General features: G+C 45.7%; 1 protein-coding gene across 2 annotated transcripts in view; it reads left to right on the top strand.

The window, feature by feature from the left end:
- Window positions 1-18221, top strand: part of NSMAF (neutral sphingomyelinase activation associated factor) — a 2198666-nt gene that overhangs the window by 1430165 nt on the left and 750280 nt on the right. For both annotated transcript variants that reach the window (XM_069621092.1, XM_069621093.1), the window contains 2 exons: window positions 169-211; window positions 8781-8944. In XM_069621092.1, the coding sequence (XP_069477193.1) occupies window positions 169-211; window positions 8781-8944 (207 nt within the window). The remainder of the gene's footprint in view (window positions 1-168; window positions 212-8780; window positions 8945-18221) is intronic.

Raw genomic sequence — 18221 nt, 5'->3', positions numbered from 1 at the left:
TCCCTGTTATTCAGTTATAGTTTGTTTCTGTTCAGGTTGCAGTGATCCACTATCAATGTTGAATATAAACTCGATTGCTCAAGTATTATCCATTACATCTGAAAGATGAAAACAGAATGAATGAATGAGTTTGTTTGTAAATTTTGTTAATTGCTCTTTCTTTCTTAGTGTTTCATCCAGTAACCTACGAGGGAGGCGTTGATTTAAACAGGTAAGTTCACAGTAAAATACATCGTACGAGATAACACGAGGGTGAAGAAGAATCGAGAAGATATTTGAGTAACATATTTAATATAGCCTTTTAGACCATTGGAACTTTGCCTTGGACCATTAGTTGGAGAAGGGTCATTATCTTGAAAGATAATGACCCCTCCTGAGGTCTAAAAGGCTTTTCATACATAGTGGTAACATGTTTTGGAGTTTGCCTGGTGAAGTAAAAACGTTATTTTCATAGTGAGTAAAGTAAATAGACACTTATGAAATATAATATTCTTTGAAGTATTGGAATAAGCTTGTCTTCATAAGTTAAGCATTTAAATTGCAAATTTGGTTCTCATGGAGCAGCATTGGGCAAATGAGTGTGTTAGGAGTCACGTAAAAGTAAACTATTTCTCTATACGTAAGTGAAGCATTTTCCAATGTTTTAGCTTTGTCTTTGTTTTGTTGCAGCAAAGGAAGTGTCTTATTGAAAAATAATCTTACCTGAAAATAGCATTGTTTTTTACCTGTTTGCTTTTGAAGACAGAAACAGAATGTTCAGAATGCAGTCAATACCAGTAGTTATTGACTGCACTCTGAACATTCTGATTGGCCGAGACGAGGTCAATAGCGATCACCATTTGATAATAGGAATGAACAGTTTCTTTGCAAAATGCGCTCTTAAATTGTACCCCACAGAGCATGGACATGCCTCCAAACTTAATGAATAGCAAGTTGTTTTCTATCATTCACTTGGTTATTTCTCAAAATTTAAATGGGAAACATTTTATTTTACCACCTGTCTGGTACAGTCTTCCCCTTAAAACATGAAAAGATCTGCTGTACTTGAGTGCCACACTTGTTTTTTCAGCACTTTCACAGACGCCTTTTTCCCCCAATTTTGGCTCAAATTCATCTGTTACGTAGGGGCGTTGCTAGGTTTGTGAAAGATCTGGGGCTAGAGCCCATGGCAAGTTTAGACATCACATTATACCATATGAACGCATGTGCCAAAAGTGCATATGTTTCTTAGTGGTCTAAAGGGCTCCTGAATACTGTACTGCTAATAAGTTGAGGCCAGCGGCAAGCAGGCAGGATACAAATACCCAATATAACATAACATACTTGTGCCCAAAGACCATCATGGGGCTGCCCTCATCGATATATGCCAGTGTTGCACCGATTGTCACCTTGGTGTGCTCAAAGACCATTTTGCGAGTCCCGACCATATAATATGCTAGCATTGCCACTGCAAAAGTGTTCCTGCTTCTTGTGCCCAAAGACCACCATGAGGCTTGCCTCTCAATATACGTCCGTGTTGCATCCATCATCAACTTGGCGTGCCCAAAGACCCTTTTGTGAGTCCCAAACCATATAATATGCTAGCATTGCCGCTGGGAAATCTTTTATTTTTTTTCAACCAGATCGGTATTTGCAAATGCTTACATCATAGACTCAACAACAGCACCAAGAATTATAAACAGTTCCAGTCAATACAACAATAGTATAACAATGGATGTGCATGTATTCATTATATTAATCTCAACGTTATCCATCATCAACCGCATAGTATTATCTCTGCCGCTCTAAATCAGTATAATCTCCTTCCCCCACCATTCCCCCGCAGGTGTAGGTGTAATACATTGCCACATCTCTCATCAGCCATGTGTCCCTCAATTAGTATTCTTCTTTTGGTAGCACGCCCAAAATGCGTTGTCTCGCATGGATATACAATCGGTTAGTATCTTTCAGAGCATATTCTATAAAAGGGACCCACACTTTAATGTGCCAATGTGTCATGTATGATTGCTCTAATTTTCTCCATGCTAAGGAGGTCCCAGACTACATAACACCATTGCACAATGGAGGGCACCTCCTTCTGTCTCCACAACTGCACAATACATCTCTTGGCTCCCAGCATCATGTTTGGCCACAGCAACCCTCTCCTCCCCCTGGGTCTGGCACCCCCATCACTATGGGCCTCATTACGACCCAGGCGGTAAGGGGTTTACGGCGGCGTAAACAGCGCCGACCCTTACCGCCTGATTCCGAGGTCCCTTAGCGCCATGGAGGATTTAACACCTGCTTTTAGCAGGTATTAAAATCCATGGCGCTAAGGGACCTTGTTGTTAATTACACCACCGTAATTTACGGTGGCGTAATTAACGCCTTCCCCACTCCCATTATGCCCTATGGGGCAAAAATGGGAATGGGGAAGGGTAAATGGGTTAATGGGGACTTACCGCCCCGACAACCTCGGAATGGGGCGGTAAGTCCGCCAACCACCATGGCGTAAACGTAGTTTACGCCATGGTGGTAAAGGTACGAGCCAGGCGGTAACTTACCGCCTGACTCGTAATGAGGCCCTATGTATGTTCAGAAGTACTGAGGCTAGATCAAAGGTATGTTCATCACCCACAATCTCCCCAACCCTCAATTTCACCTCTTGCCAGAAATTCTTTAACTGAGCGCACCCCCACCAAATGTGCTTCACTGTCTACTCCTCTACGCAATCTCACCAGCATGTTATTTATTTTATTGTTTGCTTGTTAGTCGCTTATACAATAAGTAAATACTGTTTCAAAGCTCCCACAGGGCAAGGGAGGGAGCAGGAGTGGGAAATATATTAAAGTACATTAAAACACAATATATAAGAGCAGTGGGGAGAGAGGAAAACAGGACGAACCTAATATGCCGTCTGAGTATTCAACGTGCAAGTGCAGCAAGGAAGAAGACAGGGGGGTCTGTGCTGTGGAGTCTGAGCTGATCGGTGAGCTGCAGATGAAGTGCTAGGAATGTTGAGTGCTACACGGCCTGGAGCCGCGAGGGGTTTAAGTGCAAGCCACCAGAGCGGAGGATGTAAGTGCAAGTGCAGATAGACAGGAGCTGGGCTGATTGGGCTCAGAAGGTCAGGACCCTAAGGATGCATAAGGGCCCATAACACCAATTGCAGAAACTGTGGGATTAGCAGGGGCTCGAAGAAGGGAAGGAGGCGGTAAAGAGGAGCGTCTTAAGGGGCTTCAAGAATTAAAGAAGATCCTGCTCAAGGCGCAGAGGGGGGGGGGGGTGTTTCATAGGAGGGAGCCAGTTGAGGACAGCGAATGACCACCTGCCCTCTGTTTAGCAAAACGCTTTACACACAGAGAGTTGGAGCCAGAGGTGCGTAGGGGTCTAGAGGAGGAGCATTTAGTAAGATAAAGTTGAAGATAGTGTGGTCCTCAGGCCCAGACCGCCTTGTGGATGATGAATAGGGATTTTAATTTAATCTGTGCAGCAACCGGAAGCCAATGAAGACTTTTTAGTGCAGGAGAGATGCGGTCCCTGGTCTTAAGGCCAAGGATAAGTCTTGCTGCGCTATTGGATTAGCTGGAGGGGTCGCAGAGTGGAAGATGGTAGATTCAGTGGGAGGTTATTGCAATAGTCAGGCCTATAAAGAGCCAGGGCTTGGGTCACATTGAGCCTCTGGGGGAAAGTGAGTAAGGGAGAATTCCTTTGTGAAGGAAGAGCTGAAAGTGGGACTTATTGGCAATTTTTATTTTTTATTAATGATTAGTTTGCTTATTTTCAGTAGTTGACTGTAGGGTATTGATTGTTTCAACCAAAAAAGATGACTGACGTGCTTACAAAATACGTGTCTGAAAATATTAACCATAATAAGAGCCACTGCATTATGTGGACGATTCGCCTACTCTTGTCACTTCTCCCCAGAGGGGAACACCTTTCCATGAGGCTAGGGTAGTGAGGCAACTATCCAATAGTCCCCCTAGGGGCATCTTAGTGCAGGAGGACCTCATGGAGTGGGACTCCTCCCTTGGGACAATGACATTGATCTGAGCAAGGCCCCTATAAACCCTAACCCAACAGGGTAACGAGAACAGCAGATCCATTTGGGGTTAAAGGCTTAAGTCCCATGAGTGAACTCCCTCACCCTCTCATCTTTGAGGCCCTGAAATCTGCAAGATCTATGGAGGGTTATGCTAAAAATTCCATTGTATGCTATTGTGACCTCCCATTCTCTTATGTAATAATTACTAATAACAGTGCGTAAGCAGACCTGGTAACTGATGCTAACCCTCCTTTCAACAGGGCTAGGAAGAGGAAGATTAGAGGACTCACACCAACCATACCTCTGTTAAATGGCAAAGATACCGGGACGAAGGAGGTCACCAGAGACACAGATTTCATACTCTTCGGTACTGGTATGGGTTGGCCTTGATGAGGTGTAAAGATTGTACCATTAACAGAGACAAAGGACTTTTACAATCCGCATGGGAGGAACTGGATACAATGTATAAAAAGAAACAAAGCAATATCAAATGAGGCAAGCCCTGCTGCAGAGTCAAGTGCAGCCTTGAGAGGATGCAGGTGCAGGCAATCTCCAGCATGGGATAATCGAATTCTGCTGGCGGTTCAGCAGGAGAGGGACGTGAAGAACGCCAGTGAGCAGCTGTGGGAATTCTCCGTTGGGTCTGTCGGTGCAGACCCAAGCTCACGACCGAGGGAAGGAAGAAAGCGGAGCTATGCAGGGAAATGCCATGTTGCAGATCCTGACACGGAGAGAAAAATGAAGAGCCGTCAAAGCGGAGCCCAGTCTCGGGTAGGCCCAGTGATGTACCTAGAGCCCCAGGAGGTAAGGGTAGGTACCAGGAGACCCAGAGGGGACGCTAGCGGGTGGGAGAGACGCTCAGGCAGTTTTCAGTCAGCCCAGTGGGACTGAGGCAATTATTGGGCCTAACCAGTGTTAGTTGTGCCTCCAGCCCCATCTTTCTTGTGTCAGTGGTAGATGAAGAGACACTGACGGAAATATCCCAAAAGTCAGAAAATAAGACTGTGCGATTTGGCTGAATTTCAGCCGTTTGAAAATTCTGAACTGCGAAAAGTTAGACCAAATCCCCCATTCGGTGGCAAGGGCTGCGGGGGTCTCCCCAGCACCCTTATTTGCTATGGTGTGAGTGCGGGTTGCGGGGGTGTCCCTCGCAGCCGGACCGTAACAATTAATTCTTTTTTTAAAAAGGAAAGGACCCTGCAGCGCCGGTTCCCGATCACGGAAGTGAAAGGAAATGGGTGTCGCAGGGACACAGCGAGTCGGCGGCACACACCGAAGTGTGCCGCTAAAAGGTAAGTAGGGGGTGGGGGCAAGGGCAAAGGCTGAAATGTTCAGGGGAGAGAAGACCGAAAGTTTTTTTCAGAAAAATAACTTTCATTCTTTTCTCCCCCGAACATTTCAGCCATGGGCTTCCAACCCCAATTCCTCACTGACCACCAGGGAAGGGCCGGGGACCCTACCACGAGTCTGAGAAGGGTTGGGAACCCAAGAGTAGTTACTGAAGGCATCAGAGGAAATCTGCGTTGTCACATTGGGAAAGAGAAAACCAGTGACCACCGGAGAAGGGTCAGGGACCCCAACAAGACTTGGGGACTTTGCTAATAATAGATCCGAGTAGCAAAGTGTGCAACAAAATGGAAAGCAGTGAGTAACAACTATAGCCAGTAATATCAGGGGAGGGAGTCATTCCCCATGGCCTTGATGTGAACCCTACAAAGTCATACCAAGATAAGGGAGGCATTCTCTTGGTTGGAACGGAGAGATACCAGGGGAAAGGGAGTAATTCCCCCTAGTTTTACTCGAAGTTGTACAGATCCGAACCAGCAGAAGGCAGTCTTTCTCCTGGACGTGACATTATGCAAAGACTGGCTGCACACGCAAGCCAGGTGAAGGTAGTCATTCCCCCTGGTATTTTTGTTGTGAGAGAACATTGTTTCTGAACACTATCAAAGAAGCAAGAGAAAAGAGCCATTCTCCTTAAAGAAGGAGCTTTCTGATAGTTTACCTTTTAGGTGTAGTGTGAGGGATAGAATAGGTTGTGACACAGGACGGTGGAAATAACTTTGACGGACATTCTTACACAACTGTATAGTATTAGTTCTGAGGCAAGGAAACCCCTCTTAGAAGTTAGGGATAGTGAGGATCGTTTCTTCTTATATAAAATAAGTCTATAATCAAAACCATGCCACCTTTGTGCGAGCTTCCTTCTTAGACACCCCTATAATTGGCAACAACAATCAGTGCAAAAACAAAACAAGATTATCTAGTTTATACACTAAATGGCAAATTTGAAATAGCAATATGAAACACTTGGACATTCATTTCAGGCGAAGAAATGATACCAATCACTGCATGACAAAGTTGTTTGCTTATAAACGCCAAAGACCTTTAGCAGACATTGTTGTCAGGGATGATGCAATTTCCCCAAGAGCAGACCAGCAGTTCTTTGCCACTCCCAAAAAGACACATTCATGTGTTGGTCATGCTTAGTGTACAATAATGTTATACTGGTGTTGGGATCTGGCTGGAGCACATGGGGCAGTGTGACTCTTATGTACAGGTCGTACTGTGACTTTTCAGTGCCACTTTTCCAACTCTCTGCAATTCCACCCTCACTCTTGTTCCTGTGCTCCCTCGACTTTCATAGCCCTCCTTTTTCTCACCTCCCCTGTTTTTGCAGCGTGCAGACCATCTCTAAGATATGATGCATCACAGTTTCAAATCAGTCTGTGGAGTGGAGAATGCAGGAATAGCGGGTTTTAGTTGTGTCAGTTGGCGAAGGGTCACTACAGCAGTTGCTTTGTCTGGTTTGCTATATCTGAATGAATAACATCTGTTCTGCAACATTACCGCAGTTCTGAACGGTTATTCAGCAGCAGGAGATTGATCTCCGTCTATCACTTCAAGAGGGCAGCCTCACATGGAATCTTGTGTGCCTTGTGTGAGTGAATGTTTGATCACAAAAATATAGTGCAAGTAAACAACAAAGGAGCGCAAAGCAGTAATGAAGAGGGGGGGACATGGAGGTAAGGCAACGGGGGAGGAAAGTGGTCACTAGAAGGTGACACTTTTGCATGAGTCACACAGAACCAGTGTGATCCAGTTAGATCCCAAAAAACCACCTTCCTCTAATGGGTAACACAACCATTCAAGCTCTCCTATGTCGAAGGGGGATGGGACCAAAACAATAAACTGATCAGTGTTGTGGCACTGTGCACATTAAGGTACTCTTAACAGGATATCACTTGGTGATGGTGAGAGACTGTAGAATGTAGTTCATAATTTCAGGCAGCGTAAATGGTTTATGGACAACTTGGCGAGGCGACTAGTGTAGCATTGCAAGCATAACAGTGAACTTGCTCTTGGGATTATCATTTGGAAAGAGGTTTTCCACTGATAAAATCACCCCAAGAAAGAAGCTGAACTTTTCTTTTGAAAAATATCAGTGTTGTTAGTTTAAGTAGGGATAAATAGGCATACTTCAAGGGCATCAGCTGGCTTTTAAACCCATATCTGGACTACAAAGCAAGATTTCACAATTTACAGGGATTAGTTTTAAAAGGTTAGTTGATCCAAATCAAAGGTGATTCTTCTGGAAGATAGTTCCTAGAAAACCTAATAGGTATTATTGGTTTACAGTTGAAAGCAACTCCCATGCTCCCAGTGGAGGTTGCCAGGTAATGCTCACTGATACTTAGAAAGGTTTAAGAACACTTAGTACATCTAATATTAGATTGCGTGTGTCTTTTTTTTATAGAAGGATCCAAATCTTGACGAGAAGATATTAATATTTTGTCCCAATCCCGTTTTCCCATGGAGCAATATGTAGTTCGCGATGGGTAAAACTTCTGGGTCACGTGGGTTTTTATAAGACTTATGGACCGGAGCACAGCAGTTTGTGTGAAACTTTGGATACTGGAGACTTGTACAGCTATGGGAGTTTTTCAAACTATAAGGCTTTTTTGGGTGGGTGGTATTCTAACATTAGTAGACAAAAGACCTCATTATAAGTGTGCTGGTATATTCCGGCTCTCGCATTTTTTCTGGACCGGCACACTTCAAGTTTGCCGGTGGGGGACACGGATCTCCCGGCATGCCTGACCTTCCCGGGAGTTCAGGCCCCTACTGGCAAATAAATGCCTGAATAACCGGCACTGTTTCTAACTGTGCCACTGATTCAGGCAATCCCATCCTATGGGACTCCAAGCAGATGGGAACTTACCGGCTCTCTGCCACCCGTAACATTCCCGTAATACAAGGATATCAGGTGGCAGAGATGGTAAGGCAGGTTTGCTGCTATCCCGCCCGAATTACTGCGGGATACTGGCAAACCTATAATAAGTCACTTATCTCTGTTAATGGATATGGTATTCCTACCACAGATTCGCTGCTCTCCTCTCCCCAAACACAGTCCTCTGTTTCAAAAGGTCTCAAATGTATTTTATATTTCAAATATTCCGTCTGCAACTGTAATCAATTACATTTGTTGGAAGGGGTATTGTGTGGCTCTTGGGCACCACTGATGCTGTTATAGAGTTGATGCAGTGCTGTGCTATGGTATGTGGTGGCTGTAAAAACGTTTCCAGGCAAGTTTGCACTTACGGGATATGTCAAAAAGATGAGAATCTGTGGGAAGACCACATCCATCAGAGAGAACATTATTTTAGGCAAGTAACTTGTTCTTTACACAATCTCAGTGTTGCAATGTAGAGTATTTTTATAAATATACAGTCTTTTGTGTTTTTGTTTCCTTAAGTATCGAGGACCCTGATCACGAAATAGCCATGCTTACACAAATTTTAGAGTTTGGACAGACTCCAAAACAACTTTTTACAAAGCCTCACCCACAAAGGATCACACAAAAAAGTCGGAGTATTTCCCGATCATCCAGCCACAGCACATCCTTGATTGACTATCCTGGTAAGCATGTAAACAATCTGATTTTCGATGTAACAATTTTATGCTCCAAATGTTGATGTTTCTTGTAAATTATTAACTGTATGATACAGAATTACATTAATTGCTTTGCACAACAGGCCAACTGTACCCATCTTTACCTGTCAGCAGAATGTTGTGTGAGTGATATCTCAAACGTGACTGTGAATAGACCAGCATGCTGGGGTGTGTGTGTGTGTGTGTGTTTTTTAATGACAGTTGGATGTTGACTGGCTCAGTGATGGGTGGACCCACTGGGTGTTCCCTATCAAAATACATACTTGTAACTAAGATGATAATGTAATAAAGTAGCTTACATTCTTTAATAATCCTATGGCTTGGAGGAACCTTCTGCCTGAGTATCTTCATTTTCTAATGCATACCCTCCTCCCACAGATCTCTCATCTTAGAAAAATCTTCCCCATGTGCAGAATGAATTAGAAGCTTTTTCATGAGCAGAAGGGTGCACTGCGGATCAGCAACTGCTTCTCTTGGTATCCCGGACTCCAGATGTGACATCAGGGGAACTTAAAATATGCACCTTAAAGCAGTGCAGGAAAATGGAATTTTCACTGTTCTCTGCAAGACCGGCAAGCTGCCCCCACTTCATATGCCCGTTCTACTCCCAAGGTCCTAGAGAACTCTCAGCAACATTCCGAAGAAGAGGAAAAGTTCCAAGTACTGGAGCTCTTCTTTGTCCAAACACTACCCCTCAACTTCATTTTGACACACTATCCACTCCCTGATGGATTTCTCTTTCCCACAGATTTGGCGAGCAGGGCATCTTGCAATGCTGCTGTTGCTTCTCACTTGCTGGAGATCTGTCCTCTGACGACATCCTATTATCTAGACCAAGGTCACCCAGAATCAACGTTCTCCTTGTGGATAAAGGTAAAAGGTTTAGCTGTCGGTTCCCGAAGGGCCTGATGGTTCATAGACTGAAATGACCTGCAGTCATGTGTGTAGTGATCCTCCCCAAGGAAGTACCAACAGATACTATCGGAGTTCAATACCGACATTTGTCGGCCATAATCCACACAGCACTTAAAGCCTGAGGCCTTTGGGGATTAGGTATGTCATCAAAGTAGTCTCGGGTGGATAGCTCAGGGGCAACGCGCTAGCCTTGGAAGCAAGATGATGCGGAGCAACACAGGTTCGATCCCTGGGCCCGCGCTTAGAACCCTATGGGTATTAAGCGCATTATAAATATTACCAATTACAATCAAAATGGATTAGGGAGTGTGTTCCCAAAGCTTGTGGAAAGAAGGAACTGAGGTCACAGGGTGCAACGCCTCGATATGTACTGCCTGCAACAGCATGTCTGACGAAAAGGGTGCATAGAGTTGTCAGGCGAAGCAGACCCATGCTGCAACCCCTGGTGGCAGAAAGGTTTCTGAAGATCAGCTTCATTTAGATATAGAGTTTCTAAAGATCAGCTGCACTGGGATACAAATATCATAAAGGAGGTATCCATGGGATGAACATCCTGAAGAATGAACAGAGGTAAGTAATTAGTTCTTCTGGAGTCTAAGATCGATAAGTCACACCAACCTTTAGTTGTAGCATAAGGAAAAACCCCACTGTCATCCAACCTGCAGTATTGGAAGGAATTCCCCCTCAACAAAAAAAAACATTTTTTATGCCATGAGCCAGAAGCTTTGGCCTCCGAGTCAATGGTTAAGCCCAGGCCTGCTCCGCCCTCTAGGGCTAATAGAATACCTTCTAAATCGTGCCAACAAAAAACCCTGTTGTCTTTAGATCTGTGTCCTTTCTCAAGTGGTTTGGGCCAGCTTCTATCTTTGCTCTATGTAAGGATCTAGGAATGAAATGGTCTATTTACTGATCCAGACTGTTTTTTGCCCATGTAACCCCTGAGAGCCTTTTTTGTACAGGATTCCGGGACTGGCAATAAGGCATCTGCATTCCCCGCCCTCTCACCTCACACAAAGAATAAGGAATCTGATGTCCTTGGTGATAGTGTTGGCTTCAGTAAGTCTGATGTGAAGGAAATTGAACACATCTTACTTACACACACTTTGAAACGTGGTAATGTAAGCCACCAGCAACTTGCCCCTGAATATGAAGAGGCTCTTTTAGAACTTGTGGCCGATGGCATATAGGCAGCCTAGCAGATTTATCAGGCTTGCCTTCACTCATAGGACTGACTGCATTGGCAGGTTTAGGAATAGAGGAGTCGTGATCTGCTGACAGAATGTTGCTCCTGACATCCATGCCAATAGCTGGACCTGCCCTTTATTGGGGCCAGTCTGTTCAGCTCAATGTGAGTTGAATACTTGTAAGTAAAAGGCCTCGAAGCCCCTGGCTAAGTTCCTAGTCTTGGCCATAAAACACAAGTCAATCATGATGGGGTCAATTCTTTTGCCCCTTTTCCTCACTCATTTACACGCTGCTAAGGGTTGAGGTATGCTTTGTGGTAACACCTTTACCTCCTCGGTCCTCTCCCGCCACACCTCAAAAACCGTTTAATTTGAATAACTTTCATCATTTGACCCCACTGGGTGAAAGCAGAGGCTATTTTTATCCAGAGTGGATCAACACCACTTCATCGCCTGGGCATTGCAGGTCGTTTTGCAGCATTATTCCTTCCCTTTCCTGCAACCTCCTGCTGGACAAGGTCTCACAGCACCTGACAAGAGCTGGTGCCTCAGGCGGGGAGAGGAGGAGGGTCTGCTAATCCCTCACTTCCTGATGCCTAACAAGGGGGCAGGTCTAAGACACATTTTGAACCTTTGGGTGCTGAACTTGTTCCTGTGCAAGGACAAGTTAAAGATGGTGACTCTGCACCAATTAATTTAACCTCCGGACTATTAGGCAGAATTGCAGGCAGTACCCTTTGGGAGCACCACACACAATTAGGACTACAGGTGTAAGCAAACACCACACAGTTTGTTGGTAGCGAGCTGAGCAGCCAGGCTTATCTCAAGAGTGAATGTGAGCAGTACAAGTAGTTACACAGAGGACTTTCAATCACAGTGGTTCAAGTAGACACTTATACTCAAGGTTTCCTGGTAAAAACACTAATTAATTTATTACAGTCATTTAGAAAACATTTCACTAGAAGAAGACAACTTAATATTATATACCAATACACTTCAATACAAAACTATACGTTTTTGAGACAGTTTGAGCTCCCCTGAAATAGGAGCAAAATTGCAGTTCAGTTACTTAGCAGTGAGCAAAAAGGACAAAAAGAAGTAGAATAGATTACATATACTTTCTAGGCAGTGCAAATAGTTTGTTCACCAGAAGTGTTCAATTCAAGTCAATAGGCCAGGCCAAAGTCAATGGGCTAGTGTTCTGGATAGGAAAGAGCAGTTTTGGTATCAAACGGTAAAGTTTTTGCAAAAGTTCTTAGAAGTAGTTTAGGCGGAAAAGGATCATTTGTGGGGTCACAAGCTGATTGGGCCTGCATGTTGGGAACGTTTCATGAACATTCACCGCTAGAGCGGCGTTCTCTCAATCGGGTTGGCACAGTACCTTCATATGAAGAAACAAATGATGCTGAAGTCGTGGTTCCTGGCAGTTCCTGCAGATCTCGCTGTTCCTCCCTCTTGTCCCCACGACTGAGGCTCAGGATGTCAGGGGACACTGGCGCTGCACGGGATTGTTGAAGAAAGCAAACTAAATGGAGTCACTTCAGTTCCAGTAGCTGTAGATTCAAGAACACAAGCTGGTGTCCCTCTCCCTGGTTAATCCCAACAAGCCTTGAAAATGGTATCCAGGTGTCTTACGAGTTGATTGGTCCCACCAACTCAAAGGAAGAAGCTGTCCTTGAAGGAGCTGCTCTGTCGAATGGAGTTTGGCAATTCGGACCTGCAGCAGGGCTTCACTGGGCAAACCAACGGTCCAGGAGTTGCAGCAGCCGTCCTCTTCCAGCTCGTCTTTGGTTCTTTCGCTCCAGTGGTCAACTCTACCTTTCAGTCCACGAGACTCGCCTTTTAAACTGTTTTCTCCCTTTCATTCCAGCCTAGCTGTCACTCACCCAGCAGGGTGGCTGTCCTTGCCGGACAGTCAGCCAGCCAATCACGCCAGAGTGCATTTGGGTCTCCTAGGAGACTAAGCACAGGGAGTTTCGGGCACCTCCCTCACTTCCTGCCCACCCTAGACACTCAGACGCCAAGGGCGGACTTCAGTCCTGAAGCCCGCCAAAGGCACACGAACAAAGGGACCAAACCTGGTTTGGCGCGCAGAGACAAACACTAGAAAGACCTTTCCAAAAAGAAATGGGGAAAAAAGAAGACCGGGACCTGTTTAAACCAAGGGGCTTAATGCGCCATCTTGAAAAACATAGCGCCCCCAATTTTTAGCTACCGGTGTTCGCGATCTGGAAAACTCATGGTAGTTCATTATAAAACCACTGCCACCAGCCATTTAAATAGGAAAGGGTAGCTTGTGACAGCTACAAGAGTGTTTAGACATAGGGGATGCAAGTAACCCCTCCAGCACTCTATAGGAAGATAGTTTGTGCTGGGTCTATGAATTTAAAAAGACTAGTAAAGTCAATTTAACTTTACATTTCTGGGGAACAGTAGTTCATCCAAGGTATTTAAACCTTGGGGAGTCCAAAGGACACCCCTGTGCCACTGCACTAAAGGTGCTGTGTAACACAACAATAAAAAGATGATGCCTATGAGGTTATCTAAAACTCCATAACCAAAGAACACAAGAGTAAAACACACATCAAAATACCTGAGAGAGTGGGGAAAAGGTTCACTCTCTCTCCAGGGCAAATAAACAAGTCCTCAAAATCCAGCAAAGTTGCTGGTGGTCTCTAAGGTGGAGGAAAATGAGCACATTTCTGAAAATTCTCCCTAACAAATGGAAAGCATCCTTTATCCACGAGAGACAGCTTTGCCTTCTGTGATTGCAGTAGGCCAGTGTTGTTCAACCTTAAACTGCATCTGTTAGGAATCCATTTAAGATGGGCTGTCAAGTAAATGGGACCTTTGCCATCAAGGCAGGAGAGCGCAATGCACAGGGTACCAAACATTACCCTCTTTGCTATTGGAAGCCAGTTTAGTGATCTACTAGTAGCTGGCACATGGTCAGTTTTACACAGGCCAGCTACTACCCTGACTGCGTTATTGTGAACAATTTGTAGTCGGTTTATCGCTCCCTTACCTACGCTTAGTAAAATACTAGCACAATAGTCCAGGCGAAAGCCTATAATTGCTCTAGCTAGGTGGGCACAGCTGGACATTGCAAGGCGTGGTCTCAATTGAGCAAGTAGCTTGATGTAGTAAGAGCAGTTGGACACTAGACCGCTGATGTGAGCCCTCATATATAGCTGTTGATCGATGGTGACTTCCAAAGTCTTCACTTTCTTGAGGGTGGGCAACATATGGTCTGCAATTTGTATGGAGGAGTAGCCTTGGTCCAGTTGACGTAGCCTAGGAGAAGTGCCTAACAAGGTAACCTCAGTTTTCAAGTTATTCAATGCCAGGCCATTGTGCAGCATCCAGCATTGAATTTTGTTGTAGTTTGCATTGATGACCTCAGTGCCTTTGATGTAATTCCCAGTAAGTGTGAAAAGACACTGAGTGTCATCAGCATAGTTGGAATAACAAGTACTCTCCCTATCCATTTGATCAAACAATGTCAACAAGAATAAGTTAAAGAGCGTAGGTGACAGAGCGGAGCTCTGCAGTACTCTGCAGTCCAGGGCCTTCATGGTTGACCCTAGCTGTGCGATCTGAGAGGAAGACAAGCACCCTGCTTGCTGAGCTCTCAAATAGCCTATTTGCTAAGCTAGAGGGATCCACCATATTGAAGGCAGCTTTAAAGTCCAAAAGCATCAATAGCAAAGCTTTACCTTTCTCCATGTGTAGTAGAATATTGGTTTTAAGATCCAATAGTGTGGATTCCGTACTATGAAGGCTCCAGAAACACAATTGCTTAGGGCTTAATAGGCAATGACAGGGAAACTAGACCCACCTGCTTTTACAGGTTTGAATTTGGGTTGAACCAGTCTATGGGTGTAAGGGGTTCTGGTGGGTCTGGTCGAGTGAGTCTTGGTGATTCTTTGAACCAGGAAAGGCGGGGCAGATTTGGAGATACACCAATGGGTGATTGTGAGAGTCTTGAAGGAGATTCTTTCTTCGGTGCTTATGGAAACCTGCAGTCAGATTTCTTGGTTGCTTCCAGACGTCCGCAGTATCTCTTTCCCCGCCTGTACCTCTCGTGGCAGAAAAGGTGCTAGTCAGCAGGAGCTCGACATCAGGCTCCTCTCTTCTCTCAGCATCGATTGCTGGGCACCAGGCCCACTACTGCTCTTCAGTGGTCACGCCACCCAAGAAGACGGTTGTCTTTCCGTCCTCTCCTTCCCTGTGACCGGAGCCTCTTGCTCACTCAAGGTACTCAACTTCCAGCCTCCAACTAGCTTGTTCCTGGCTCGGCACGCCACCACTGGCTCTACGACTCGATGTGGCTTCACCCCTCCACGACGTCGATGCTACAAGGGCTCACCTCTGCGTAACACTTGCTTTCCTCCCAGCATGGGAGTTCCTTCTCCATTATTTTCTTATATATGCCATTTGAATCAATGAAATGATATTCGTCTTTCTTGATCATGGCACTTAAACAAGGTTCAACATTACCTGAAGCCAACAGAGTAAAAGAAGGATGTTTGTGTATTATAATTGTAACAAGGAATGCAACCGCAGAAAGGGTGGTTTGGAAAGGGAGTTCCATGCTGGAACAGTAGTCCTTGTCCCCAAGAGGGAAGTCGCTCCCAGTGAGGTTCCACTTTCCCCAGACCCCCTAGGGAGGGTCTTGTGTACCGGGCTCACCTCCCTAGCCTCAAAGGGGGTGACTCCCCTCTGGGTAAAAGGGACGAATTGTCGAGTTTCATCACACTAGCTTTGAGGGCTGTGAATGCCACCTATGCCCTGGCTATGCACAGCAGAACCCTGGGGAGGATAGGTTCCAAAGTAGCAGACAATTTGCCCATGCCTGGTGTTAAAGAAGGCTGTAGTTCTCTGGTGGAGGATGAAAAGAGGAAGCAGGTCAGATACTAGAACTTAGCCTGAACACAGCCAGCAGACTGGCTTGTGTAATAGCCACAGGGTCTGTCCTGTGTATATATTCCTAGATGAATCCATCCGGGGATAGTTGCAGATGTTCAGGCAAAACTACTCTGCATACCGTTTGATGGTGACAACCTTTTTGGGACCAAGGCGGATAAGTCCCTGGAGAAATTCTAAGCCACCATGACTACAGAAAAGTCCCTAGGTTTAGCTGTCTAACAGCCTTCATTAGCTGTTACTATCCGACCTATACCTCTTCTGCTCCCTGTGGTAAAGGGCAGGTGCCATCCAGCAAAGAGGCCCAGCAGCTTTCCCCCTACTGTGGTGGAGGCAGAGATGCATAGAGAGGTGGAGTTAGCACTTCCATTGTCCCTTCGGCAACCCCTATTTCAAACCCCCTTTGTCCACTCCACGTCGATGGGAGAGAGACTGTCCATATATGTCAAGGAGTGGGCAGCACACCATCTCTGATAACGCGGCCTTAAAGTTCTTTTCACTGGGTTGTTTTTTCCTTTTTCCAACACCCATCTGATCACCACCTGATCACCCTCCTTCATGTCCCTTTCCTCCAACAGACTCCCTCCTGCTTGAGGAGATTCAACACCTACTGTTAAAGACTGCCACAGCGCTAGTGTCTGCCTCTGAATGAGGGTAGGTGTCGGTAAGCCTTTATTTTTTCATGCCATGTTAATCTCTTCTCCTACCTGGACAAATAGGTCATTCCGGCCTGCAATTCAGACTTGGTGTCAAAACATCTGTACTGCACAGGAGGTTTGTTGCTCAGATTGGTCTTTTCTCTGAAGTTCAAGTAGTCCAATGACTCACCATCCCAGTCCCTCTCATTAAATGGAGCCGTCTTAGATACCCGCCTGGGCAAACCTTTCTGTCCCAAGTATCGGGTGACAACCTTCTCATGGTACATGTTCACCATTCCCAAAGGATTATTCCAGCTGCTGCCATTCTTCATCTTTTGTGTCTCCTAGCCTCTTGCATCCTGGTGGTGCCAGAAGCTCAGTTGCGCATGAGGTCGCTTCACTGTTTGCTCTGTTGTCAGTGGTCTCCGTGCCAGCATTTTGCGGGTATCAGACAATGTTGCAAGATCTTGTGTAGTGGTCCCTGTGAAAAACATATTGAAAGGGTCATTGCTTCAGTAACCCTGGGCTCAACTGACTGTGGTCACGGACGCGTCCCTGAAGGGCTGGTCATTCACCTGCTACTCCTTCTGGTGAACAGGCTCTGTTCTCCATCAGAAGCTCAGGAGCACCTCAGTGTTCTGGAGTTACGGCAATCAGAATGCCCTCATTGCTTTTATCCAGTTTGTACGAGGCAAGACTCTGCTGGTCTTGACGGACAAAATGGCGACCATGCACTCCTATACGAACAGCAATTAGACTGCAGTTCTAGGCTCTGGAGAATGGTGCTGTCACGACCCTCAGCCCTGATCCACACTGGCAAGCCCATTGGCCAGGTGGAATCAGACTTCGGATCGCAAATAAGGCCTGGCATCCGCTTCACAGGCCCTCTTGAGGCCAGTCCTGGCACCTTTAGCGCCAGGCTCATAAACAGGGAAAGACATCAGCTAAAGGAACTACTTTATTCAGGCTTTCAGCCAACATGGAGGCATCCACATAGCTTGATTCCTAGAACCAAGCTATGCGGTATAGTGTTTTGGGTGTGGTGGCCTAGGGACTACTTTACCTGGACTACTTGGCAGAGACTAAACCACACCCGAACAAGACAACACGCTTCGTGTTACCTTGCTACTAGCAACGTGACGCTCAATGTGTCCAGCTTCTCACGAGCCTAGCAAGATCCGGACCTGCAGAAAAAAACAAAGAACATCGTTAGCAGCAGAACCTTAACTGCAATCTCCATCCTTCACTGTTCACAGCTCCTGGGCAGCTCCGTGTGGATGGTTAGCCACCCCGATCGAAGGAACTGAGAAAGGAAGAAAGACATCATTAAAGAAGGCAGTAGAGACATTTCAACCACAAATTGCTTAGAGACTTACCTGGCTGGTGGTTGTTTGACCGGTATAGCTCCGGAACTCCATCCGCGCTGGGAGCACACCACGACCTACAAATAAGAGAAAACGCAGGTCGGTGAAGACGAGACATCGCCACGCTGCGCAAAGCGCCTACTTACCGCATCATAGTGCTATTGTTCACCATCATGTACCGGCGAGAACCGGCCTACCCAGTTCGCCAAGTGGACAC

This window comes from Ambystoma mexicanum, chromosome 5q (genome assembly GCF_040938575.1).
Source record: "Ambystoma mexicanum isolate Mex_15411 chromosome 5q, UKY_AmexF1_1, whole genome shotgun sequence".
Lineage (NCBI taxonomy): Eukaryota > Metazoa > Chordata > Amphibia > Caudata > Ambystomatidae > Ambystoma > Ambystoma mexicanum.
The sequence above is the reverse complement of the archived record's forward strand: the minus strand, read 5'-3'. Positions and strand labels throughout refer to the sequence as shown.